The 26719-nt window shown below is 45.8% G+C and overlaps 1 protein-coding gene across 2 annotated transcripts in view; it reads left to right on the top strand.

The window, feature by feature from the left end:
* The window catches only part of LOC142560648 (zinc finger SWIM domain-containing protein 5-like), a 65508-nt gene that overhangs the window by 24429 nt on the left and 14360 nt on the right, over positions 1 to 26719 (top strand). The window contains exons 5-16 of one of the 2 annotated variants that reach the window (XM_075672873.1): positions 2280 to 2428; positions 3471 to 3621; positions 5118 to 5321; positions 6179 to 6571; positions 11008 to 11250; positions 13382 to 13516; positions 14466 to 14784; positions 16852 to 16975; positions 20364 to 20608; positions 21301 to 21455; positions 24627 to 24793; positions 25810 to 25957. In XM_075672873.1, the coding sequence (XP_075528988.1) occupies positions 2280 to 2428; positions 3471 to 3621; positions 5118 to 5321; positions 6179 to 6571; positions 11008 to 11250; positions 13382 to 13516; positions 14466 to 14784; positions 16852 to 16975; positions 20364 to 20608; positions 21301 to 21455; positions 24627 to 24793; positions 25810 to 25957 (2433 nt within the window). The remainder of the gene's footprint in view (positions 1 to 2279; positions 2429 to 3470; positions 3622 to 5117; positions 5322 to 6178; positions 6572 to 11007; positions 11251 to 13381; positions 13517 to 14465; positions 14785 to 16851; positions 16976 to 20363; positions 20609 to 21300; positions 21456 to 24626; positions 24794 to 25809; positions 25958 to 26719) is intronic. The other variant, XM_075672874.1, reaches the window with a different exon arrangement.

The following is a 26719-nucleotide window of genomic DNA, read 5'->3' on the forward strand; positions in this document are numbered from 1 at the left end:
TGGTCGGCTTGCCCATCAAATGGCAGTCGAGATGGGTGTTTTCAAAGCCACGAAGAGCCTTATCAGAAAATCACGGAAAGGTCAGCTAGTTGGTAAACATTCGGGATCTGAAAGTTTTGAGGAACAACGCAAGGAATAGGCACTGATGACTTTCTCCGAGTAACAGAAACTGATCTCAAAGGCTATGCTTTTGCTAACTGCATTCACTAGGTGTGATTGCAGTAGCCGGAAGCACATCATGGACGCCGATCATAAGGAACCTTGAAATTCACATGTGATGTTGTCACAGCAGGCTGCTCTACTGTTTTACTCTAGGACCTTTCTAGTGACTGTGTGAGCATGCTGCCATCTACATGTCAGTTTTCCCTTTGCCTTCTATGTAGCAGTAACGTTGGTGGATTGAAATCTGTACCCATCATGGTGTCTCACTAGCTATGGTGTTCTGCTGTTGACATTGAAGTTACGGGCTGGATTCCCAGCTGCTAAAACCACATTGCGATCGAGGCCGAATGCAAGAACGCCAATGTACTTGCATTTATGGGCATGTCAAAGTGCCTCCAGTGATTAAATGTAACTCGAAGCCCTCCGCCATGGCTTTCCTTACTGCTGTCTCTGCAGCTATATCCACACTGAGGAGCAAATTGCCATTTGAGCTTGCTGGTTGCACATCATGGGATCGGGATCACACATCACCGGTTGCTGCTGCGCTCACTCTGTTTCTGCAAAGCAATGCACGATACAGCCAAAAGCCAAATCACAGTTGTGATTTCCAGCGAGAAATACATAGGCACTGACAACGAAATGCCTTAATCTAGCAACAACCATCTCCACTCCAGTCCAATGCGTTCATTGAATTAGCTAACACTCTTGGCTCACACTGTTTTAACTTGATGGCTGCGAGTGGAGGTGCGCAGCGTTTCGACACGTTTGCGCCAGCACCTGTGCATCGAAAAGCTAGAGTGGATGTTTGATGATTTGTGTTGCCCTCTGCTTTTCTTTGCTGTTGTGTGAATACTAGCTGTGAAGTGCTCCGATGTTCGTCATATGCTGCATGACTGATTCATCGGCGATGACATCGGTCATGTGAACTGGGTTTTAGGGACAAGAAAACATGATCGGTTATGAGATCAACAGGTTAAGACTTTGCCTGGTGAACTGCAGCGATCGTGTTCTGTGGTGCCCTTACAAAATTTTTTATAGAAAGTCTATTGACAGCCTATAGACGTCCATAGACTGTCTATAGACTTTGTATAAAAAATTTTATAAGGCTGGTATCACTTGTAGTTCGGCCAGAATGACTTACGCCTGTGCCTGTCACAGTAATTCAGTAGCTGTGGTGTTCTGTGGCTGAGCATGAGACCATGATGTCGCAGCTGCACTTTAATCGGGGTGGAATGCAGAAGCAGTTGTATACCATGCCTTGGTTGCACATTGAAGAACCTTCGATGATCAAAATTAACCCAGAGCTCTCCACTGTGGCATCTCTCATAACCCACGTGGTAGCTTTGGGACATCACCAATCTGATTTACATCAGTGGAAGCTTGTTCTTCATTTATAACAAGGCAATGCCATCTCTCTTTGACGTTAACATAATTTCCTCGCTTACAGAAAGAAGCCCTGGCCCTTGGAAACAGTGGGGCATTTGTTAGTTTTATGCTAATCTCTCAATTGAGCTTGACAAATTATGGGTGGACGAATATTTGAAGCCTTCAACTAACAAAACAAATGTTACCATATTTGAATCAGTCTTTGAATCGAATTGTCACTGTTACTGATTATGCATATTTTTCGAATAGTTCTTTAATACTTCGAATCGCCAACTGTGCAATTAACTTAATCTCCGTGGCCGTAGTAGGTGTAAAACACGGGAAGTTATGTTTTGGAATGCGCTTAACGCCACTCAGTAAACCATATTTTTCTGGCTAAACCGCTATCACTAGGACTCACCAGTGAGTCGCGAGTATGCAAGTTTAAACTGCTTATTTGTTTTTAATGCTCCATTTGTGCTTTTACTGGACAACACTTCGTAACGTGCAGTGCATTGACAGAAACTTAGTAATGTTGTTGACATGATATACCTAGTATGTGAAGATTAACATTGAGAAAGGCTGTTCCTTCTTCAAAGACCATTTGAAAAGTGTACGGTATTTGGCTTGATTTGATTCACTTTTGGCACTATTCGGTTCGTCTTCGAATTGGTCTGAAACATTAACATTTGCATGCCCCTCTTGATACCTCTTGCTTTCGGCGTCGTTTCAAAACTGTGCTCTTGCCCCAGGGGCCCCCGACCCTACGGCGGGTGCCTCGGCCGAGGAGGACCACAGCTGGCACCTGGACGAAGAGCAGGTCAGCGAGCAGGTGCGCGCCTTCCTCTCCCAGGGCGGGTACTTCATGGTCTCCCGGCAGCTCAATGCGCTCTTCTCTAAGGTGAGGCCTGCCACAAGTGATGACCTTGTACTTTGCACTTTTGCGGGAGTAAGCACTTGGGAGCCATCTTTGTAATGTCATGTAACATCACAGGACATCATCTTCGTTCGCCTCAGCAAAGTGAATTGGAAAAATTTTCGTCGCAAGGTTATGAAGCCTAGGAAAGTGTAAGGGAAATTACTTGTAAAAGAACAAGTAAATTCCCCTATGTTAAATTTTCTTGGCTTCATGTGATTATGACAAAAACAAAAATCAAGCCTCTCGGTTGCCCTTCTCATTCATTGTCATGAGATTGGTTAAAACAAAAGACCTGTGATGTGGACTCTGTGATATAGATGCTCTACTGCTATTCTGCAACTACATTGCACTGACTACAGAAATTTTCTGTGGTAAGCTGCACTCCTAGTTCACATATGGTTTTGAAACAATCACGTTAAAGGTAGCATCAGCGAATAGAAACCCCTTTTGTTGTGATTGAAGTTAGACTCAAAGAGTACTGCTAAATTAATAAAATGTGCTATGCTGATGTTTCTTGAGTGCCATCAAGCAAAGTGTGCATGAGAGTATTAGCCGGATCCATGGCCTTAAAAAATTATAGTGCCATGCTCAAGGGCACACTCAGGTGCATGTGCCCCAGGCCTGCCGCTTACATGAAATGTACGTACACATTATGCCTTTTTTCAAGCCGAATTACCCGGAAGAATGGATGGTGCCGTCACACTTCTCTCTGTACATCGCATTGTTGAGGTGCGCATCTTTGGAGGGGTACATGGCTTTGGAACTGCATAGCAAAGTCATTAACTCAGGCTTGTAGAGTCTGGGTGATTTGCGCCTGTGCATATATTTCTATACTGGCAAGGCCATTACCATCATATAAGATCACAGCATGGCTGTCGCCTTTAAACGCTGAAGAACTTACATTTATGAACGCTACCATGGTGCAGCATGCCGTGCCAGCTACCTGCGGCTGTGTCCTCTATGCATAATGCCTAGCATTTTCGGTTTGGACCCTCGTAAATACTTGCTTCTTGCATTTGTGCAGGTAAAGGAGATGCTTCGAGCGGGCGATTCCAACGGGGCACGCATGCTGCGTCTCATCACCGAGCAGTTTCTGGCTGACCCGCGACTCGTCATCTGGCGGGCCCAGGGAACGCCCATGTCCGACAAATGCCGCCAGCTTTGGGACCAGCTTGGTAGGCCTTGCCATTGCTCTTTTTTTTTTTTTTTTTTAGTGTCTTCGTGTCTTGCGTGGTACCTATGTTTTGCTGCCCTGACTACTTTTCATGTGCAATTCTGCAATGTGCCGTCACCCCCTAAAGAAGTTTCGGTGTACGGGTAACCTGATATAGCTGAATTTGCTCACAAGCTGCGCTTGTGGTTTAGAATTGAGGGCTGAGCTGCCTTGGTGCTGGCTGAACACACAACTACACCATGCATCTCACAATTTAAGGCCTAGATTGCTAATAAAGTTATTTATTTTTCGACTCTCATGTCTTGTAAGTGATGGCACGTTTTTGTTGACGAAATTTCGGAGGCAGTGGCACAGTCAAACACGACGTTAACCCCCCGTATTCACAAATGACCCTCAAGTCAAAGCTCAACTCTGCAAAGGGGAGCACAGCACTGACCCTTGACTGAAGATGACACTGTAGCTCAGTAATGCCCTTCTGCAACTCTCATGAAGAGGAATGGGCTGAACATCAAGCCTTCACTCCATTCCATCTGGGAACAAGCATAGAGAACATGGTATCGAATTTTCGACCAGGAATCGCCTTGAAGCGTCATTGAATCGTAGTGACTTTATTCAAGGAGCGCTGCTGCTATCCACTTTCTTGAAATGTAGTATTGATTGAAGCAACGTGAACACGGGAGTAAAACTGTTGCAAGGCAACACCTTTTGGAGAACAGGAGGCAGCCACGTCACAGACATTGTGGCACTGTCTGAAAAGGCTGATCTAACTGAAGGCCGTGCTTTAGGAAACATGATTCTACCGAGCACGGCCTTCACGTCCCACCTCCCATGAAGGTGTGCTGTTGGCCTTCTGGGATGACGTTGTCCCAGAGTGGAATGTACAGGCCCCCTGCTATCCAGAAGGGGCTAAGATTTAAGTCAGACTTATGAAGTCGGGCTATTATCATATACCAGCTGTACTTAATGCACACAAAGCCAAAAGACGAGCTACGTCAAAGCACAGCCTCCGTGCATAAATGGGGGCCTGGCACAGGACCTTCTGTTACAGCAGTAGCTAATGTTGGCCGTTTCAGCTCTCATTCTGCGGGCAAAAATGAGTATCATCACTATGTCATCATGAAAATAAGGGAAGTATTCAGGACAGTGATGTCACAGTGATGTAGGAGTTAAGCAAGGTGGCCAGATGAAAGTGCTGGCACTAGCAGAAGTCAAACCAAAACTGATACACCGTGACACAGCAGCGTCATTCCTGGCATTGTGCCAGGAATGCTGTTGTCCACAGGTGCTGATGCATCTAGTGTTATAGTCACACAAAATCTCATGAAAGTGGTTGTATCCTTGAAAGCGAATGACCGAGAATACGTCCCCTACACATTAACATAACCTCCCTCTGAAGTTGTCATCTCAGTTTTCTCACTGGGCTTTCTAATACTGTTTTGAGTGACACTTGGAAATTTCCTTGGGTGTACCTCTAAAACCTGTGAATATACCTTGCAGGCACCTTGTGGGTGTGTGTGGTTCTTAACCCACACTGCACAAGTGCCGAGAAGCAGCAGTGGCGCCAACTGCTGGAGCGGTGGTCCTCTATGCACATCTGCCCGCTGGAGGATGCCGACTTCCGTCCCAGTGCCACAGGACGCCGTCCCCTCGTGGTCGATGACGATTCTTCTGACTCGTCCGAGGATGACGGCGGGGGCCATAGTGAGTCGGTCACTGTTGGACTCGCATTTGTAGCAGCCGCTTTCGCTTTGTGTACTGTTGGCTTGCAGTCTCAGTTATCAGTTTATTCAAGGCGTCATGACGAGCTTGAAATTGCGAGTCTACTGCAAGTGCTAAACTGCATGATTTTTCTTGTCGGAGCCATTTGCAGATGGCCGAGGTATGCAACACAAGTTCTTAAAAGGCCGGTTCGCCTGGTTTGACTGCTTTTCGCCGAACTGGCTGCTTTCGAGGCTTGCTGGACTGACACTTTGGCTCAGCTGCTATTCTGCATTAATTGGACTTTGCTAAACAGTCATGTTATTCAATGTAACAATAGCCTGGTTTAAGCTATCATTATTTGTGACTTTGTGCTTGATAACCGTCATATTAAGTCGTCAGTCGAGGGTGTCTCTCACACCTACATTGAGTAGTGAAAGTGCTGGTCTCCGTGGCAACCACTTAGTCCCAGTGTGGCCACTTTCTGGACTCCTTTTCTCTTTTAAGGCTTGATTTAGCGAGTTTTTCGCAACCTTATGGAATCTTATAGATACTATTTGAGTCTGGGACCTTGCAACCATAGTGTAATAGTTCAATGTCAGGTGCTTTTGCTACTTTTTCACTGTTCATGCCGTGTGCTTTGCCCCAGTGTGCTGTTTCATATGCTGCCAAATTCCGCCCTGTTGCATTGTACCATTGTCGTGTTTTCAACCAATCAGAGATTGCCTGCTGTCCTTTAAGTCAATCAGAGCTGACAAAGTGGCAAACTTGAGAATATGGCTTAACTGATGGTGTCCAGAATAGCAACCCTGTACCTTTAGCAGTCTTTTTCACGAACCTGCATTTCTGCACCATTAAAGGTGATGGCCGTGGGCCTGGCGGTCACCATGGTGGCAACGCTGGGAGCCACCACCATCCGCGCGGAGTGCCTCCTGGTCCCCATCACGCTGGCAATGGTGCACCGCCCCACCACCCGCACCGGCGCTCACGGAGGAGTGGCCTTGTCACACCGCCGCGTTCCATCTTCCACCGTGCCCTGGAGGCCTGGATGCTCTCGTGGGATGACCCGCACTTGCGCTTCATCTTGTCACACGATGCCTGTGCCGAACCCCATTCCCACCGCTCGTCCGGATCGTCGTCGTCGTCTTTCTCGTCGTGTTCGTCCTCGTCGTCTGTGTCGTCGTTGTCATGTTCCAGTTCCTGTGCCTCATCGAGCAACCTCTTCAACTCACAGGGTTACCCGTTATGGCATGGTGAGTGGCTCCTTATCTGCTTCAGTTATATGTTCAGAATCTATGCAGCGTTGGCAGCATCTTTGCATATTCAGATTTCCATGCAATGAGGCTACTGCCTGCTATAAAGATCAGTTACCATGAAATACCACACTTATTACAAACCAGATTGTAATATGAGAGGCATTCTTACGGCTGTGGAATGAAAAAAAAAGATATAGTCGGCACATAGAACGAAGTAGCACTTGTCTTTTGGTCTTGCATGACCTTGTTAACACCTTGTTATGCTAGGACAGACATGTATAAGTTCTCCTCCTTCCCACACACTGTCTCCAAATGGGATTCTTTTACCACACCGGATCTACTGCATAATTTGTGACTGTCTTTCTGAATATGCAGATGTGTAGGTACAGTGGACTTTTGTTGATTTGACACCGGTTAATGAGATTTTCCGGTCAATTTGATATCGACCGACGGTCCCAGCCAGCGCCTACGCATTTCTATGGCCTCAAGCTCTTGTTATTTCGATCTTAAAATTGGCCTTCACTGGATAATTTGAATTCGACCAGTCAGCACACATGTGCCTGACCTCTATGTTGACTCCGTTAGCGACTCCTTTAGTGGCAGCATTTGTAACGGCAGAGCCTAGGGAATAGTGAATGCGTTGAATGCACGTCATCTCCCGTCGAAAATGAGAATTTGTGGCCCACCATAGCAGGATTTTCAAGCAGCAACCATAGCCCACCATGTCTGGTTATGGTATTTACCCGATTCTAACAAATGACTTCTTTGTTTATGAAAATTGGCCCTAAAGTTGCCTGTGTGCTAAAATTGGACACAAAACCAAAACTGCCTTCGAGGCATTTTTATGCTTTGCTGCATAACACATATACATTGCGGCAAAGTTGACTTTAGAACATAGTACGACAAAGTTGACTTTAGCAAAACCAGCCAGCAATGCGCAACACATATTAGACCCTTGCCCATTTTCCTTGCTAGGAAATTGGGTGCGCGTTAGATTTCTACTTTGTTCAGGAGATTTACTCTTATTTCTATGATAGTGTTGTACTTCGGACACATGGAAAGTGGGCACACGTTTGATTTGGGGGTGCGTTAGAATCGGGCAAATGCAGCCAAATGAATTAGCAGTTTGTTATGGCAATTTTTCTGCATCTTGTTTAATTCAACCTGCCAGATAATTCAATCAATTTTCTCAGTCGCATCAGGGTAGAATAATGTAAGTTGACTGTATAGATATCTCATTAACTTGAACTGACATTCGTGAAAAACTGTCTAAGTCGACATTTTCCGCATCACCGAACCATTTCCCATATGTGCCATGTATTTATTGCCCTTTATCTTAAAGTATTTTGGGGCCAAATTGCAGATATCTAAAAATATTGACTGAGAGTGGAACAAAAACTCCTTCACTGGACCATTTCATAAGCTTGCCGCGCCTATAAGCTTCATTTCATTAGCTGCCGCGCCTACCACAAGACGAATGCTTTCCCCAAATGTGAAGTCAGAACCTAATCAATCTAATCAATGTTTATTTCACATTCATTCATTTAAAAAAATGAACACTGGGACAAGAACTAGAAGCTGCTTTTTTGCACCTTGACAAGGTTCTTGCCTGTATTCATGACAACGGGGACATAAGAAAATAAAGTTAACAAATAAGAAACCTAGTGGTGTAACCTAATAACATAAGAAATAAGTCAGAATCTAGCGACATAACAGCTAAGTCAAGTAACCATATGGCACATCATGTGAGGGGATAGACATGCGCAGGGGCAGGCCCCACAAAATAGCATGCTTGACCAGTGTTGCAGGGTTTGGTTACATTTGAAGGCTTGTGGCAGGAGAATGTTCGGCTTGGCTACTTGGATACTTTCTGGCTACCTTAAGAAGAACATTTTTTTATGAAGATTACAGACAAACCAGACAAAGTGTTGCAAATAAATGGTATTATTCACTGTACTATGCCTTCTATGGCACAAACAGTGTGCAGTGACCACCATCACCATGTGTATTTGAGAGGGAGGATGAAACCTCCACCTTGCAACCGACGAAATTCATTCAACAGGAACACCTTCTGGTTCATTTCATTTAATGTCTACTTTTATAGTTGATCGCTCAGAAAATTATATGGTGGGAACAGAAGTTTTACTACGGTTTCATGATGAACTTGAGTAAAGGCATGTGAGAACACAACATTATGTGGCTATAAAAACTAGTACAATAAAAACACTTTTCTTAAAAGGGATGAGAAATCCTGACCAGTATGCTATATTACCTTGCAAAGTTGAGATATGGCACAGGGACACATTGACGAATGAGTAAAGGGGGAGAGTTGTGCACACGACATATTCGCTGCTGCTAGAGTTCAGTGACTACTTGCATTTTCATAATCGTTCATACAAGGATAACAATTCCCACATACGAAACGGAGCCACCCTAACTTGATCTCCAAAGACACATTTCAAGTGCGTCAAAGGGCACTGACTATACCGAACAGCTCCAAAAGTAGCAGTTCGTAATCTGCTACAGCAATGTTTTCTTAAGTGATTGGCCATGGCACCAGCCTGGCGACTTTTTTTGGCTACTTTTTAAGCACCTGCAATAGCCTTTTGGCTATTTTTCACTTTTTGGACCTGGTAACCCTGCACTTGACACAGTTTGTTTTGTTCGCTTTATGCAACGCACATGATTCACCATCAGAGGTGTGATTTCCATTTCGATTTTATTCTGCGCAACGCAAGCGGCCCAGATTTTTTATTCTACGCAATGCTGAATGAAAATGCACATGATGTGTGCATTGTGTAGAATAAAATTCTACGCAACACATGTGACATGGACTTACCAGGAACAGTACCATAGAAAGTGACGCGATCTTTCACGAGTAAGCGGTAATGCGAGCACGATATACCAGGGATAGGTGAATCTACTGATGCCAAAATTGCTGGGATGGCTGCAAATGGAGGGGACGGTGAAGGTGATGGTGAAAGCAGCGAAAGTCCTCGAGAAGTGCCGGCATCAGCCGAAGCAAGAAACGTGCTTTGCCTGCTGCTAAATAAAGTTGAGTGCAGTGGGGAGAATCATTGGCTCACGTGAGGTGTGAAGCAGCTCGAGGACACTTTTCTAGATCCAAGTGCTACCGCAAAGCAGACGACTGGCCTTGCCGAGTTTTTCTGCACAGAATAAAATGGCAGTGTTGCAAAACGGAGCTGGTTGATATCTCGGGTGTGCTTTTATTTTTTTCTTTTAAACATTTATGAAGAGCCAGTTCAGAAGCTCTTGTTGAAAAGCTGGTCCACAGTGGTGAATTTTTTAGAGAGAACTTGGACTTTTCACTGAAATTTCTGCAACTTCCTTTATCTCGAAAATCCACTTATCTCGAATATTTTTTTCTGGTTTTTACTACTTCGAGTTAACTAGGTATTACTCTATTTGTGTTTTTTGTTTGCTTGATTGTTTGTTTGAATTGAAGTGATGTACTTTTTCTTCTTTTTGTATATGTAATCATGTATGCCTGTCCTGCAAGGATAACATTATGGCCTGCAGTATGTACTAAATAAAATAAAATAAACAAGTAAAACACACTTAAATCTACCAGAACTTTGGTAACAGAATATAATAGAATGGGACTTCAATATAACAAACACATAACAAATTGTTGTGCATAACAAAGTAAATCTAAGATGTTTGTTGACAATTTCAGTGTATGTCAATGTTAATGGTATCTGCCTGCAACGAATATTGGATCTAGTAAAGGTATTTGGAGGAAAAGGGTTGAAATGCGATTCCGTTGTAACAAGGTTTGACAGTATAGTACCTCAAGAGCAGTGGGAGTATTGCCCTCACTACAGAGTCAAGCTACATTGTGCACTGGGGACACTGTTTGCAGTGTTAGCAGTTTTCCTCTATGGTTAGGTTAAATAGATCCGTTTCATAATTTCATGGTTGACCTCACGTGACTTCACCTAACCTCATTTAAGCATTATTATTGTAGCTGAAGAACATATTACAAAAGAAACAGATTCCCCGGGGAATTATGAGAGAATAACTTTCCAGCACATTGCAGCCTTGTTCGTGGTTTTGGTGCACCTTCAATGTCACTGCGAACTTCAGCACAACAACGGCGACACACAAAGAAAGCAACAATTGATGGGCATATGTTGTCCAGTGTTTCCTTTCTTCCTTGGTTTGTCATCTTTGCTTTGGCAACAAACAACAAACATGACTTATTCCTGTGCTTAATGCTTAAATGGTTTCGTTTTGCATTTCATAATCTAGTTTAAAAAAGTGTTGCCAAGAATGCTGGATGCTGAAACGATCGGATCGTTGGTATCGCCATTTGCGTCGCCTGCGTGGCACTGCTGCAATGCCTTCCTGCCAGCAGCCTCGCTGCGAGTGAGCAAGTTCAGTGATGTGGCTGCTTCCACACGTGTGTGCAGAGCCCATCCCGGTGGCGTGCTCACGGGTGGAGGCCCTGCGCTCGCACGGCTACCAGCAGGAGGCCCTGCGGCTGGCGGTTGCCGTGGTGCGCACCATGAAGCGCCAGCAGCGCGAGTGGCAGTGCCGCTGGCAGGCCGAGCAGGAGCGCTCGGGCATCCACCACCACCACCACCACCATCACCACCACCGGGGGGGACGCACCTCCTCCTCCTCGTCCTCCAGCTCTTCGTCCTCTTCGTCCGGTGAGTCCCCTCTGCCTCTGTAATGCCGTGGAGCCACGTAGAGTTCCCAGCAATAAGAACGCAAGGACAGTTCAATTCGCTTTATTTCCCAAAAAGGAGACAAAGAAGCTTGAGTAGTTTTGCCCAAAGATGCGAAGCATTGAAATCAATAGCAAGGTTTAGCATTGCGCTTGCAACTCCTCAGGCGGTGTTCTAACTATACGCTTTTGCAACATGTTGGCTCAAAGCAGCATACAAAGCAACTCCTGCTGGGGAGAAGGAACAGCACCTTGGCAGCCACTAGGCATCTCACAAGGATTAACACAGCAAGCTGGGCGACTTGGTGACTGAACATATTCCTAGGGGTGGGCAGCGCAACCTGGACGAAGTACAAAAGGAAGTACAGTGGAACCCCGTTCATACGTTTTTCACCGGACCGGGGAAAAAAAACGTAACAGCCGGGAAAACGCAACAGTGAGGAAAGCTCCGAAAATGAATGAAAAAAAGTGCAGCTTCAACTATAGACAATTTATTTCCTCAGAGTGCGCTTAGGACCTAAAAAAAAGTCCAGAATTGTGGCTTGCCGTTTCTTTCGCTCGCTAGAAATCACCACACGTTTCTCAATAGCCTGGAAGGCCGCATTGCTGTCAGCGTCGCTGTGAGGTGCGACGTACCTGCGGAGGAGGTCCAGAGCCGCAACGGCTTTTCGAAAGCTACGATTTGGCAACTCCCTGGCATCATGCGGCTCGTGCATCGCAGTCTGCGACTTCACTCGCGACCGAGATCCCAACGATCTCGGCGATGCTCTGACACTCTGACGTCCCGACAACAACATCCACGGCGACGTAGTCGTCGTATGTGACCGCCATTTTGGCTTTTGGCAAGTTTTGGCCGGGCTTGGCTATGGAGCTGGCTGCAAGAAGCCGCACGCCAATTCGATGGCGGCCTCTCGAACTGGCGTGCGGCTTCTTGCAGCCAGTTCCATAGCCAAGCCCGGCCAAAACTCGTCAAAAGCCAAAATGGCGGTTGGAGCGCGTTGCCTACTTTAGCCCAGGCGGGTTCGGGGGGCTAAGTTGCGACGTATCATGCGGGAACGTTTTCACAGCTACGACGTAACAGCGGGGTTCCTTATACATTGGATCCTATGGAAGCTATGCCGGGACCGGATGAAAACGACGTAGCAGCCGGGAAAACGCAGCAGTGAGGAACGTAACAGCGGGGTTCTACTGTACACACTATGAGCGCAGACTAACAGCTGGTTTATTCTTTCAAACAAGCGATTAAATATACAGAGAATGTGATCATGTGATGAAGCGACGCATACAAGGGGTGAAAGGGTGTCAGGCTATCTTGCCATTCAAAAACTCCCTTTCTTTATCATGCAGAGAGATAGACGTCTGGCTGATGCATGCACCTGAGTTGACATGCATGATGTAGGCTTCTACAATCTTGCGGTTGATTTGATTTCCATTTTTATACAGTATTTCAGTCTTTTCATCCCATCTAACCACCTGTTCGTGAGCCATGCATGTGCTGTTATTGGGCAAACACGACTGTGTTTGTTGAAGGAGAGAAGTATGATACTGCAGCACTGCATGTTGTTGTTTAAGGGTTGCAAATACCGTGAGACTTGTTAAATTGGAAATTGCTTTGCCTAAATCAAGAGAACAAATTCATGTTAGGCTGCCTGAAATTGAGGCATTATTATTTAATGACTGGAAATTAGTCAGCAAAAGTTACCTGCCCCTGTTCGTTTGCTAAAGGGCTGGTGTCTCTACCACCACAGGTTTCCTGCAGCAGAATCGCTCGAAACAGTCCTCATTTGTATCACCCTCTCTCCCTCGAGACTCCTGTAAGTGTTGTTATCCCTTATATTTAAACAGAAACGAATATTCACCAATTTTGAATAGCGGATTCTCAAATGCATTACAAATTGAATAACGAGGACTGTTCGACAAAACACTTCGTCAAAATGAAATTACATGTATTTAAAGCCTGCAGGGAAGGCACCTCACAACAGACAAAGTGTGTCTGCTTTGTTTGGTTTATTTCAACAGTATTCTAATTAAGAGTGCGCTTGATTCACGGGATCATGGCCATTTTCAGTGCTGACACCCATCCCCTCTCTCTTTTCCTGGACGACATCTTGCAGGTTTCTCCAGCCTTACAACGCACAACAACACGGAGGGCTGGGTTGGCCACCCACTCAACCCCATTGGTTCCCTGTTCGACACACTGGCTGAGGCCTCTCTAGTTCCAGACAGCAAGCACCTAGAGTACTTCTACGGTGGGTACTGCAACAGTTCTGTCTCGGCGTTTCACCTCGCTTTCCTCAATCTTGCGTGCAGCTCTGCGTTTTCATGTGCAATCTTGCAGCCAACATGGCTTGTGTACTATCACAGCAGAACGAAATGCGAATCGAAAAGGAACCAGAGCTATGCAGGTGTGGTTCATGTCACCTGGGCTAAATATGAAATCCCGACACTGCTGGTGCAGCCTACATGCGGTGGCGAAGACGCTGTCGCAGCATGCTGCAGCTGTTTTTTTATTCGTGCACTAGGGTACAGGCTGTTTAGTCTAATTGCTTGGTCAAGCCTGAGACTTGTCAAGCGTGGCAGGTGGAGACACCTTATTATGATGATGACGAACATGCTCTTTGTGTATTCAATGTATCATTTCGATTGCATTGTGCTGGGAAAAATACTTCCTTAGTCCAGGAGTATGGATAATCACATGAATAGAGCTCACCTTGTAATGCCTATAACATAGTTTGAAGCTCTGGAGAACCTTACAACTTGCATAGGAATATTGTCAATGATTTTAGGCAGCTTTCATATCTATTCTGAGAACATTCACGGTGTCACTTGTGAGTGTCACTTGTTAGTGTGGTACAGCTTAACTGATGAATGAGTTATCGCACATTTTCTTGCTACTTTTTAGAGCAGTCCACCAGGTCTTGCACTCACAAAATTTCTTGTACGTAAGAGTGTTTTTTAATCTACTGACAGTTGGCTGTCCGCCACTTGTGATGGAGATCAGTGTGCTAGCGGGACAATGGCCTCGGCAGTGGCCAATTGTCAACGGCACTTGCTTAGGAGATGCTTTGCGGACACTAGCACGTCTTTGCAAGTGCCGACTGAAGGATGTACTTAAACATCGACACCATCCTACCTGTTGCAAAATCAAAACAATTAATCAAGATGGTGAATTTCGAATTCCTAAATGAATTTTTGCAGAATCTCTGCCCGGCCCCAGTGCAGAAGAAGCAGCTGCTACCGGCAGTGGTAGTGGCAGTGGTGGTGGAAATGGCGGTGGCGGTGGAGGGAACAATGGCGGAGGAGGAGGCAACAACAACGGCGGAGGTGGTGGTGGTGGAGGTGGCAACAACAACAACAACGCAGCTGCAAACTCGTCTCACCACCCCCACCCGTCTCATGCACCACACGGGAATGGTGGCGGTGGTGGCGGCGGCGGTGGTGGTGGTGCTGGCGGATCTTCGTCGTCGTCGCCTCCTTCCTCGCAGTCGTCTTCGGCACAGCCGCGGGAAAGACCCAGGCAAGTTGTTGTGTTGCCATTGAAAATTAATTATGGTGAGCTCACAGGGACAAATCTTGCCAATGAATTGGCTAGAGTAATGAATAGGTACAGGAAATGTGGTGACCCCCTGCTCTGCTATTGTAACGTTCACACTGCCCACAAAAAAAAGGTGTCAAAATGCACTGCAATATGGCACCTTTCCTGGGTGACATATACCGGCAGAAGAGATCTAAAGCAATGTCCATGTTGTTTGCCTTGTACTTCCCCACTCTGAAGTTTCTGTGTACCAGGATACCTGCCGTAAAACGAAATGCAACAACCCTTTCCTGCCTCCTCCCACCCCCGAAAAAAAAAAAAAAAAATTCCTGCCTGCACCATTTCCCCCAGTAACCCTTTCCTTTTATAAAGCATTTGACAGGATGATATGATGGGATGTACTGTGTAATGCGTCATTGTTGAGAGATCACCAGCCTGGGTTCCTGTACATTACATGTTTGTGAGGATCTTTGCAGTTTTTGGAATTGCCGTAGCGTATGCAAGGTATTAGTCATGCGAGCAACTTCAACTGTATATTGTATGCCATTTACTAGCATTCTGTGCCCTTCAGTTTTGTAAGATGCAGGGGCCACTAATTGTATAGGTGAGAAATCAAATAGTAAATCTTCGAATGATTCGATTCATGAATCGAGTATCTGCTGTTTTATGTTAATAATTATTGATTTATTGATATCATCGATATTTATGATGTCATTATAACATTGAATAATTATTGATGTTCGATGTTAATAAATTGTTAGTAATTTGATCCCCCAATCTGATATCTACTGTTCGATCTACGAACAGGCGTCGCGCGAACCTGTTGTGACACCCTAGATTTCAGAATCTTTGACGTCTCTTGCCGACCCTGACAATGAAATGCCTTGGACAGTGCCTGCTCTTTACTGTCTGCACCAGCTACATGTAGAATGGTGATGGAGCCACATGGTGCGCAGTCCTTTCATCTGTCCTGCAGATTGGCTTTACGATAGCCCACCTGCCGTAGTGTTGGCATAGCCCTTCTGTATTTTGGACAAAAAGTGGGAAGCAAAACTTTCTGTACAAGAGTAGGCCATACTGTATATCTTGATTTCTATGTGCCTAAGTTACTGATAGCTTGCTACTACACTCTTGTTGTAGAATGCTAGGATACTCCAGAGCATTTGCAGCACCGTATTTTCTTGCCCAAAATTTGTAGGCATTAAGTTTTGTTAAAATGTTTCTGATATATTCGATATTCGGTTCAATATTGGGGCTTTTTTTTTTCCTGATTCAATTCGATATTCGATTCGAAACTTACTATTCGGTATTCGCACGGCCCTACCAAAAATACAACATATTGAGCTAAGCTTGCAAATGAGACGCTTGTAGCAGTAATGCTCCATGTGGGGTGACCAACATCCACATGGAATGCACAAGGTGAAAGTAAGTTGTTGCAAAAGGTGATCTGTATACTCGCGGACAACTTTCCGTGGCTATGAAGGGAAAGCTACGGGTGCGTGGCTGCTGCACGTGTTACCGTAGTCGGCAGCGTTTGACACTGCTTTGGTTGCCCGGAACAGATGTTGAATCGATGCCGCCTCCGCGTGTGACAGTTCCGAGTTTGCCCAGACGCGGAAGGGAAAAGCTGCAAAATAAGTAGACTGTTAGATTCAGTGGTGTGTTTCGTCTTAACTGTTGCTAATAAGGTGTTTATGCTTTGTCTTCCGCAGCCTGTACTAGTGTGGATTAAGACGCCGGACTCTTTTGAGAAGCACTTTCACTTGTGTGCGCTTTGCCTCTGTAGCTTTCCCTTCATAACCACAGAAAGTTGTCCACGAGTGAAGCACACTTTCAATGTGGAAAATTTTTGCTCAGATGTTCCAGGCAGTAGACTGTAGGTGGCAGTACAACAAGTTCACTCTGTGCAACATTCACAGATTCTGTCGACGAAGCAGTTCAAATAGGAAGCCTCTGAAAGATCACCCATCCTCTGCCCATAGTTAGTGCTTTCTGCATAGACAGTCGCACACTAGATAGGGCTTAACATGACCACCTGTGACGATGCAGGTATCGTCACGTTGCGGTGCCGGGGAGTCGGGATCGCAGCGAGTCGCTCCTTTCGCTGGCTGTGGAGGCGGCCTTGGTGGGACTGGGACAACAGCGGTCCATGCCCGTGGGCCTCTATGCACAGGTAGGCAAAGGTGCTGCACTCAACTAAATGGTCATGACACGGCAATACACTGATGGGTGCACTGCAGTCACCGCATTGCCTGTTTTTCATTAGACCGGACGTAAAGCAAGTGGTTTAAGGGGGGACACTGTACTTCAAATAATGTCCATGACGTCTTCTATCAATATTCATGAAACTTTCTATTCTTGTTAAGACTTTTGTGCTGATTTCAAATATGTAATTATTTTTCCAATAGGCCATTTAGTTCTGAAGGTAAATGAAATTCATTGTTCATAATCTGCACAAACAATAGGGGAAAAAAAATGTGCTACAAAATTCATATTGGCACATGCCTGGGTACTAGAAAACATAAGGAACACAATGGTAGGAATACTATTTTGATACAACAAATATTAGTAATTTTATAGCAATTCAATCTTTACTGTTCGAATTGTGGCTACCCCACTATCTGATCTAAAGCAGAATTGAAAATTTTTAAAGCATAAATTCCAAAATCTGACCCTACCACTGTGTACCTTGCACACTCAGCTACAAGCCAAAACAAAAATTATGGCTCTATCTGCTTTGAAGGCAGAGATATCGCCGCGGCAAATCAGCAACAAGTCAAAAGTCGGTGTTTTGAGAAAACGAGAAAAAAGGAATACATTCACTTTTAATCAAAAGTACAGAAATAATTTTGCATTATTTTGCAGTGAAAGTGGCAAAAAGCCACCAGGAATATAGTCGCTCTGACCACGGCCACCCAAATGCGGCAAAAACATCGTTATTTAGCGCCGTTCGCCGATTCCCGGTGGCTTGCATCGCGCGCGCGGCAAGGTTGTCGTTCACGCGGGTCGAGCTCCGCGCCGACGCGATATCGCCGCAACACGCGCAAGTGATAACGATCTTTATGGCGAGGCCAGATTACCGTTCGCTTTTGCCTCCTGCGACGCTGCCGCCGCACACCTTGCACTTGACAAACGACATCAGTGCGTTCACGGAGTCCTACTGAGGATAGCGAAGCCTGCCTCGGCGTCGACTGGCGCAGCTGCAACGCCGTCGGCGCGAGTGAGCAAATCCGACACCCGCTTTGTTGCTGGCGTTGACGCAAGAACTCGAAGTTTTTTTGAGCATTCATCTCCCTCTGCAACAAATCCGCACGCTGCAACATTGCAGTGTCACGCCGAACGCGGCCGCTGTCTGTAATGATTTCACTCATTTGTGAGCTGGCTAAGCCTACTTCGGCATCGTCCGCGGTTTCGGCATCATTTGCGGTTGGCGGCGAGCTACTCTCGATGCTTTCAGAAGGAATGGAGCGCTTTTGAAAGTTATAAGCTGATCGCTTCTTCTTTTTGCCGAACTTGTGCCTCGTCGCGAACTTTCCCGGTGGATCGGACATCGTTGGGCATGTGCCAACAAACCTACGAGACGCGCGGTCGCGTCGCCTCCGGAGTGGAGCAGACGATGGGAACCTCGCGCAGCCAACCACAGCACGCGTTTTTGGTCACGTGCGCTAGTCAACGAATCGGATCGCGCGTTCGGGCTTTTTTCCTCCCCGGATTTCAACGTCACTGGCGTACCGACGGAGTCACTTTTGGCGGGAAATTAAAGAAGGAAGGCTCCTCTTTCCAACGAGACCGAGATGGCTGAGATCGCGCGCATAGAAAAAGAGCTACGCGCCGCGATAAAAAGGGCTGTTTTTGCGCGGAATTCAGCTCACAGTGATGTTATAAATTGATATTGCGGACGAAATACTCTTTTCTGAGATTCGAGACTTGGTGAATTAAAGGAATATTAGCTGTAGATATCGAAAATTTCATTTTCAAAAAATCGATTTTTTCGTGATTTTTTCGCCGCAAAGACCCGTGTCCCCCCTTAATTCGTGCTTGGGCTTCTGTAGTTGCATGCATTGCCGGTAAGGTACCATGGCTTGCAACTGTGTTCATACTGTTCAGTTCTTAATTCCATGTGACATCATTGTTGTTTTCTGCGCATTTCCTAATCTACACACATTGTATTTTAATGAAAGGATGTTGGCAGCGAGTCATGATGGGAACAGTTTTGGTGGTGTTTGCACATTTTAAGAATTGAACAAGTGTGATAACGAGGGCCCTGACCTCAATGTCGTTCCTCTTTGAATTTGCCTTGGACGCATGTTGCTGTGATGTCTACGTGGTTCCAGACAGATCGTGCTTGTCTTGTCACAATGTTTACGATGCTTGTATAAATTTCTTGAAATGATGTCCCACTAGGGCGTTATTTGCCAAAACATGTAATGATGTGCATAAATCACTGTGTGGTGAAAGCCATGACATTTTTTTCTTTTATATAGTGTTACCCATGATCACTCGAAAATAATTTCTGTACAGGTGATTTTTTGGAAGGAAACAGGAGGGCACATCTTTCGTATTTTGCTATAAAGATGTGCACTCTTTTACATTTTTATAACAATACCTTCAAGGATGGAAAAGTGCATCCTCTTCTCTGAAGGTATTCATCTGTCCATTGTTCACAGTGCAGCATCAGAATGTGTGTTCCTTGGGCTACTGCAAAGTGGGTGAAGAGGGCGAGTGCTGTTGCTCACCTTGTGCTTGATCTCGTGCACTAACCAGCACGCGATGCGATGGCTTGCAGAAATCTCAAATTTGAAGTGTTTGTGATTAGAGAGTAGCCCCCAAAAAAAAGAAACTATGGTAGTCCAAGGAATCATGCTACCCGCATTAAAAGAGAAAATGCTAATCTGTTAAAGGACATGAGGTGTCTTGACTGGAGTGGAACGCTTACATACTACCCAATAAATCGGTGTTCCTCAAACATTTACAGCATGTGACCCCGTTATATATATATATATATATATATATATAGTATGTTGCTTCTAAAGAAAACGGCATTAAAAAGTATGGGCACCGAGACAGAAAATAAAAAAATTAAATTATGGGGTTTTTTACATGCCAAAACCACTTTCTGATTATGAGGCATGTCGTAGTGGAGGACTCCGGAAATTTCGACCACCTGGGATTCTTTAACATGCACCTAAATCTAAGTACACGGGTGTTTTCGCATTTCACCCCCACCGAAATGTGGCTGCCGTGGCCGGGATTCGATCCCGCAACCTTGTGCTCAGCAGCCTAACACCATAGCCACTGAGCAACCACGGTGGGTGAGACAGAAAATTCATTGCTGTTCCAGCAAGCAGATTGTACATATAGTAGGACCCTCCGTGATCCTCATAAAAAGGCTCATGACCCATTTGGGGGGTCACGAGCTGAACTTTGAGAACACTGCCATGAATGAAGAGCCGTCGGTGCAATGTTCTGGAACATTGAACTGTGATGCCTTTAATGGTGTCACGGATAGTGTCAAAGTCCCTAATTTGCGTGGTCTCTTCCCCGCGGCTACCCCTCGACAGGAGAAGGCGTGCCGGCAGGAGGAGCGGCTGATAGCGCGCCTGCGGGACGTGGACGCGGATGGCCTGCTGGTGGGGGTGCTGCGCAAGCAGGCCATGCTGCTGCTTGAGGGGGGCCCCTACTCGGGCCTCGGCGTGGGCGCCCACCCCGAGAGCGTGCCCATGCACACCTTCGCCCGGTACCTCTTTGGGGCCCTGCTGCCATACGACGCCGACCTGGCCTACAGCGTTGGGCTGCGTGCCATGCGGTCAGTGGCCCGCAGCTGCGTTGCGCATCTCAAACAGTCCCACCAACATTTGACTTGGAACGGTGGCAAGGGTAGAGAGTTAGTCTAACATGTAACGTATGGTATGCCTTGTTTTTGTTGGTTTTGTCATGGATTTTTGTTGTTGCTGGAAGAGGAGACAAACGAAAGGTTGTGGGAACAGCTAGACTTGCCCTTTACGGCCAAATCAAGTGTCTCAGCTATAATACAGTTACGCTATGACCCTTGACAACAAAGGGTTGGTGTCATTGTCTTAAAAAGAAAAAGAAGAGGGAAATGGTACTTTTCAATGCATCCTGAATGCATCCATTGTTTGATTCCCCCGGTATATTGATAGCCCATCTCCTAAGCATTGCATGTTCGAAGGGTTTTGCTGTCTTTTGTTTTTGGGCCTAGTAGTTCTATACATCAAGTAAAGTAAAGTAAAGCTTGTTGTTTGTCAAGTTCACAATGCTGGGCAGAGGCTCAAATTTTAGCATGGCCTTTGAATATGGTGTTAGCGCTTCCAGTGTTCAGCAATTCACTGTGGACCAAATAGAAAGTGGCGGTTGGCAGTTTGCAAGTACAGGTGCTTCTTGTGCCCTGAAGGCGTTGGTCACTCTGAAGCGATCAGAACTTGCTTGTGTAACAGAGTTTCCCTTCTCTTTGACACTTGTTGGGACTGCATTGTGCAGGCTTCCCATCCTGGAGAACCAGGAAGAACCGGATGACCCGGGCACGGGCGCCCCTGTCGCCCCTGCCGCCAGCCGGTACCCGCGGTGGTTCACTCTGGGCCACGTGGAAGTGCAGCAATGTTCCCTGGCCTCCACCATGCTCTCTGCCGCCAAGGGTGAGCGCGGTTACCGCTTGCCCTTGTGAAACGCCCTCTTTCTTTTCTTTTATCTATGGCGAAAAAGATTCCAGGGCGCTGCCAAGAATTCGCTTATCTCTTGGAGATCACGTGTGAGGAACTTCCCGACACACGAAGACGTTCGTTCCGGTCAGATGTCAAAAAGTGCCCAACACGCGCATGTGTACTTGCGTTCGCTGGGTATTTGGGTTGGTAGCTCCAGCTTTCGAGAACTTTTTCAACTAAAACACTTTGCGATGGCTCCTGATGAGTTCAGCACTTCTTTCATCCTTCTTCCAGGCATGATGGGATTTTTGCGCGATTTGTGGCGTGAAGCACCAACAGGGTGGTGGTGTTTTCTGCGCATATGTTTTATAGACAAAATTCACGTGAGCTCAATGGATCAGACAATGATTTTAATGCTGTCGACGGATACATTTTGTTTTCAGGTGGTCATGAAACGCCCTCATGTGAGAGCACTTTAGATAAAAGCAACAATCGGGACCCTACAAATCTGCAGTGCAAATTGTCGGCTCTATCTAGGAGAGTGCTTCGAACACTATCACACAGTCCTCAAGTACCGTTAAGAGCCTCGAGAACAATTACATTTTCTGAAGTAAATCACTTGCCATGCGTTCGTTTAGCTGACCACTTTTTCTGCGTGCCATCTCAATGCACGAAAATGACTCTTGGCTGAAACAGCCACAAATAGGGCAAATGCGCGTGACCTCAAAGGGTTAAAGGCTGAATGCAGCAAAATTCCAGACCCATGTGGGAAACCTAATTTCAGATAATTTAGCTATGCAGCATCTCCTGTGCGAAATTTTATTAGGACTCTCCGTACAATAGGAGGTGAGGGAAATGGTGCCCGTTGCACCACTTTACCTTCTACAACTTCGGTTTGCCAGCTGCCCTATGAGGGGGACTCTGCAATTAGAATAGTTGATTTGTTCAAAGTTTCAGGCTTATTTGATTTAGGGGGGGCGGGGAGGGGGGATTCGCAGGTGTTTATTATTATTATTATTATTATTATTATTATTATTATTATTATTATTATTGGAAAATATTGGAAAGAAATCCGAAGTAGAAGTTGAGAAAAATTTCACTTTTGTAGTGTGCCGTTGACAAAAGTCTGGTAGAGACTAGGGCTTCAGGAGGTGGTTGCACCGGGGAATGCATTGCTTTCATTGATGCAATGTCACCATCGTGGTACCAACGTAAAGAGAAGGGATTGGAGCCTCAGATAATTTCAGCGCCATATTGCGCTGACCAACTAAACGTAAATGAAGCAAGAGAAAAGAGAAAGCACTAATGTCGCAGTTCGTTTCTGCTACCACACGCGCCCACAGGAAGCGCTCGTATTGGCTGATGTGGATTTTAATTGCTGGTAGGCTTAAGCGTGCATTTTGACAGCAGTGAGCTGTGTACTTCTTTATCCTGGCAGTATTTGGCAAATGTGGTTGGCTGCATTGCTGTCCCACTTTTCTTTTTTCATTAATGCATCCAAAATGCAAAATTCTTAACTGTACCATTCAAAACGGCAACATATAGTTATATTCAATAACACAGGAGGAAAAACACCTTATATGCTTGTGCTTATGTTGTTTTTTAAAGAATGTTAATGAGAAAATTAGATGATTATCAGCCCTGCAGCATTGCCAAGATTCCTTCTGTAGTAATTGTTACTCATTTATAACAAATTTAGCTGAAATTTTGTTGTTGTTTCAATTGCCTTTAAGTGAAACTTTATTTGATGCATGTAGGAGCTTGTTAGATTGTAGAAAAGTGAAATAATGATAAGTGGCATCTGCTTAGGTGTATTCACCACAGCTCAAAACATCCCAATGACAATTGTAGCAGCATTGGAAGTTTCTGGTTTCGCTAGGAGGCATTCAGTGAAAGGTAGGGTTGAGCCATGGAAAAAAGGTTAGAAGTCGATACAACCTCTAGTCGATAACGATGAAAGACATTGTCTTCCTGAGTGATTTTGAGGTATAAATGGGGCGGAGTCAAGGCGCATGGCACTCTGTCACATCATCCCTCATGTAAGCGGAGTAGAAGGAGCGTCGAGCTACTCAAGTTTTCAGAATGCGCTATCTTCGGGATCATCCCACATTTTAGACCACACATACAGAAACGGGCCGCATATTCATACTTCACTACCTTCGGGATCGGTCCATGAGAGAGTCTAGGAACACGGAACATGGTCTAGAATACGGAAAAGTTGGAGTAACTCGCTGAATAAAGGCATTCTCTTTAACACTTTAAGTGTTGGTGAAAAATCCAAAAACATGTTCAGGAAATGCCATCTTTTGTTATTGCACATCTGGATAGCAAATTTTTGTCAGATTTGAAGTATATATGAAATGACGGTAGTAAATTCAGAACTTGCATCTGGATATACACAATATGTAAAACGAGAAGGGTCTGGAGGACGGTTCTGTCCATCTAACCTCGTTTATTACCTGGCCGTACCAAAACTGCCGTCATAGTCCGTGACATCAGAGTTACTGGATGTGCCTATAGCACTGAAAACACCGCCATCACTGTCAGTGCTTTCACGCAGAAGCAAATCATCTTGAGAGCTTAGTGACTCAATCAAACGAGAGCTGTGCTTTTGTGATGGATGCAACTGGCAGCCGCCATTTTTAATATCTCTATCTATAGACAAATGGAGTCTGTAGAAATGTCTGTAGTCTGTAGTCTGGGGGGGGGGGGGGGGGTCAAGGAGGGAAATTGCCAGAATGTCGAAATGGATTGGTCTAGGCTGGCACGTTACTGCACTCAGAAAGAGAGCGCTCAAACACATGAACGAGACAGACTCACCTTTACTGTAACCAAGCGGGAGTCATCCATGGCACCTAAAGGATTAAAAGCTTGGGCAACAAATTCTGCCCTGCTCTGGAATTTGTTCGTGTGACATTTATTTCAGTGAACAAGAAGTATCCAATTCCACCATGACCAATCTCCACTGCTTCTTGATGATGGTGGATGCTTGGGTTGCCGCCTTGAAGGGGAAATCTAATGTGCTAGTGAGTTAAGGAATTCCTGTGTAATAGCTGGTGCGCGTGAGAACAGCTGACTAAAATAGCTGCCTAGAACATGAGGGCCACACGTTTAAAAAAGACTAATGCGGTGCTTGAGCTTTCTCGTCTTGTCTGTGCCTTGCAGACGATGTGATGCGCCTGCGGACGGTGATGAAGTCGTCGCAGCGCAACATCCACAGCTCGTCGCAGTTGTTCAAGCTGGCACAGGACGCATTCCGCATTGCCGTGCCTCAGGACGGTGGTCCCAGGCACCTGGCCCTGCTCAACGTGGCCTTTGAGCTGGGCTTGCAGGTGAACATCATTTCCCTTATTGTGTTTTGCATTTCCCCTTCCATAGATGGCGGAGTTCATGGGAGCAGCGCCCACTAAACTGGGTGTACGCTTCCTTTGCCGCCACGTTACAGGAGCTTGATACAGTGAAACCTGGTTACTACAAACACCACATTATTGAACTTTTCAGATATACCCCGTTCACTTCGTATACATTCAACGTAAAAATATTTCAGTGCTATGTAGTCCAGAATACCGAACTTTTCAGAATAACGATCATTATTCAGTTTCCATGTCATGTTAACAACGCCTCAGTACTAGAAACTAATATTCAGAAATCTGGGGATTCTTAGATTTCCGTGTATCCCTCACGGCAGCCGAAACAGTAGGCTAGTAAATGACAAGGAGCAGAGAGCGGACATTGCGGCGGATGAGTTTGGAAAACCTGAGACGGTGCCCAAGAAAGAAAGAACGCGGGCGAGCGGAGGTAACGACGCATCAGGTTTTGCGAGCACATGCTCCACCCAGAAAAGTGTCACCTAGCAGCGGAGATGCGTCTCTTCCTTCCTTCACCCTTTATTCTGTGCACACCTCTTTCTTTTGCGCTTTTTTTCTGTGGCCATACTAGCTATGCGCAGGGAGATGTGCAACCTCGTTACTCACAGGAATGCCACACGGTCGCACTTTGCACTTTCCGGACGGTGTCGTTCACACGCGCGACATAGTTCAGGTGTCTGCCTCAAGCAAGACAGTTACGGTGTCCACGGCAAGAAATGTGAAAAACAAACCAAAAGCAAGAAACATTGTGCTTTGGAGGGGACATCGAGCTACCTGTAATGCGAATGTGTGCTGGAGGCAGATGATGAGTCCAAATTATTCCAATTTCTTAACAGCAATCAAAAGAAAGAGGTTTCGTTGTATATTGACACATTTTTACTGACAGCCAAAATACTTGCAACTCGGTGTACCATTGTCTTTGCATTTTGTGTCGTGAGATGAAAGCATGTGACTGTGATGTGACGGTCGCCGCTGTGCAGGTGATGCGGGTGACCCTGTCGTCACTGAACTGGCGACGTCGGGAGATGGTGCGCTGGCTGGTGACTTGCGCCACAGAGATCGGCCTGGAGGCCCTGGTGTCTATCATGCAGAAGTGGTACCAGTTCTTCACACCCACCGAGGCTACCGGTAAGTGCCCACCGTGCCCGGCTCTTCGTGCTTGTGGGCTCGGGGAGTGCAACTGTCTTTCAACCTGTGGGACGCCATCTTGAATTTATTAGAAATCTTCTATCTAACATTGTTTTTCAGTCGATACATTGACTTGCAACTACCTCCACGTATGCACGAGAGACAGGTCTTGAATGTGAGGCTCGCTGCGCTGGCTCACTCATCACATCAGTCTTTCACATTGTTGGTCGATCATGAGTAGGTCTATCATGTAGGTCTGTCATGCTGGCTGGCCTTTATGACTGGTCACTTTAGCATTTAGACAAGAAACCCGTGCTGTGAATCGTTTAGGGTTGTGATTTGCGGTTCTTTCATATGAAAGAGCAGCAAGAGAATGTAGCTCAATACAGTGAAACCTCGTTACTATGAACACCACATTAACAAAATTTTCAGATTAATGAGCTTTTTAGAAATCCCCTGCCAACTTCTTATAGTTTTAATGTAAAAACATTTCAATACCATGAAGTCCAGAATACCGAACGTTTCAGAATAACGATCATTATTCAGTTTATTCATGTGGGCCACAGAGTCCCTCATGCTTGATGCCACCCAAGCGAGTGTTTCACTTTGTTTTTGGTACAAAAGGAGAGCCAAGGGTGCTACGAACGGGGCGCCCCAGCTGATGCAGTAACGGACTACCACTGCAAGCATTCCCCGACGTTGGCCCGATGCGGGAATTGAATTGTGCACACAGCGTCGGTCGGGGTTGCCTCTGTCAGTACA

The sequence above is a fragment of the Dermacentor variabilis genome, chromosome 10 (assembly GCF_050947875.1).
Source record: "Dermacentor variabilis isolate Ectoservices chromosome 10, ASM5094787v1, whole genome shotgun sequence".
Classification (NCBI taxonomy): domain Eukaryota; kingdom Metazoa; phylum Arthropoda; class Arachnida; order Ixodida; family Ixodidae; genus Dermacentor; species Dermacentor variabilis.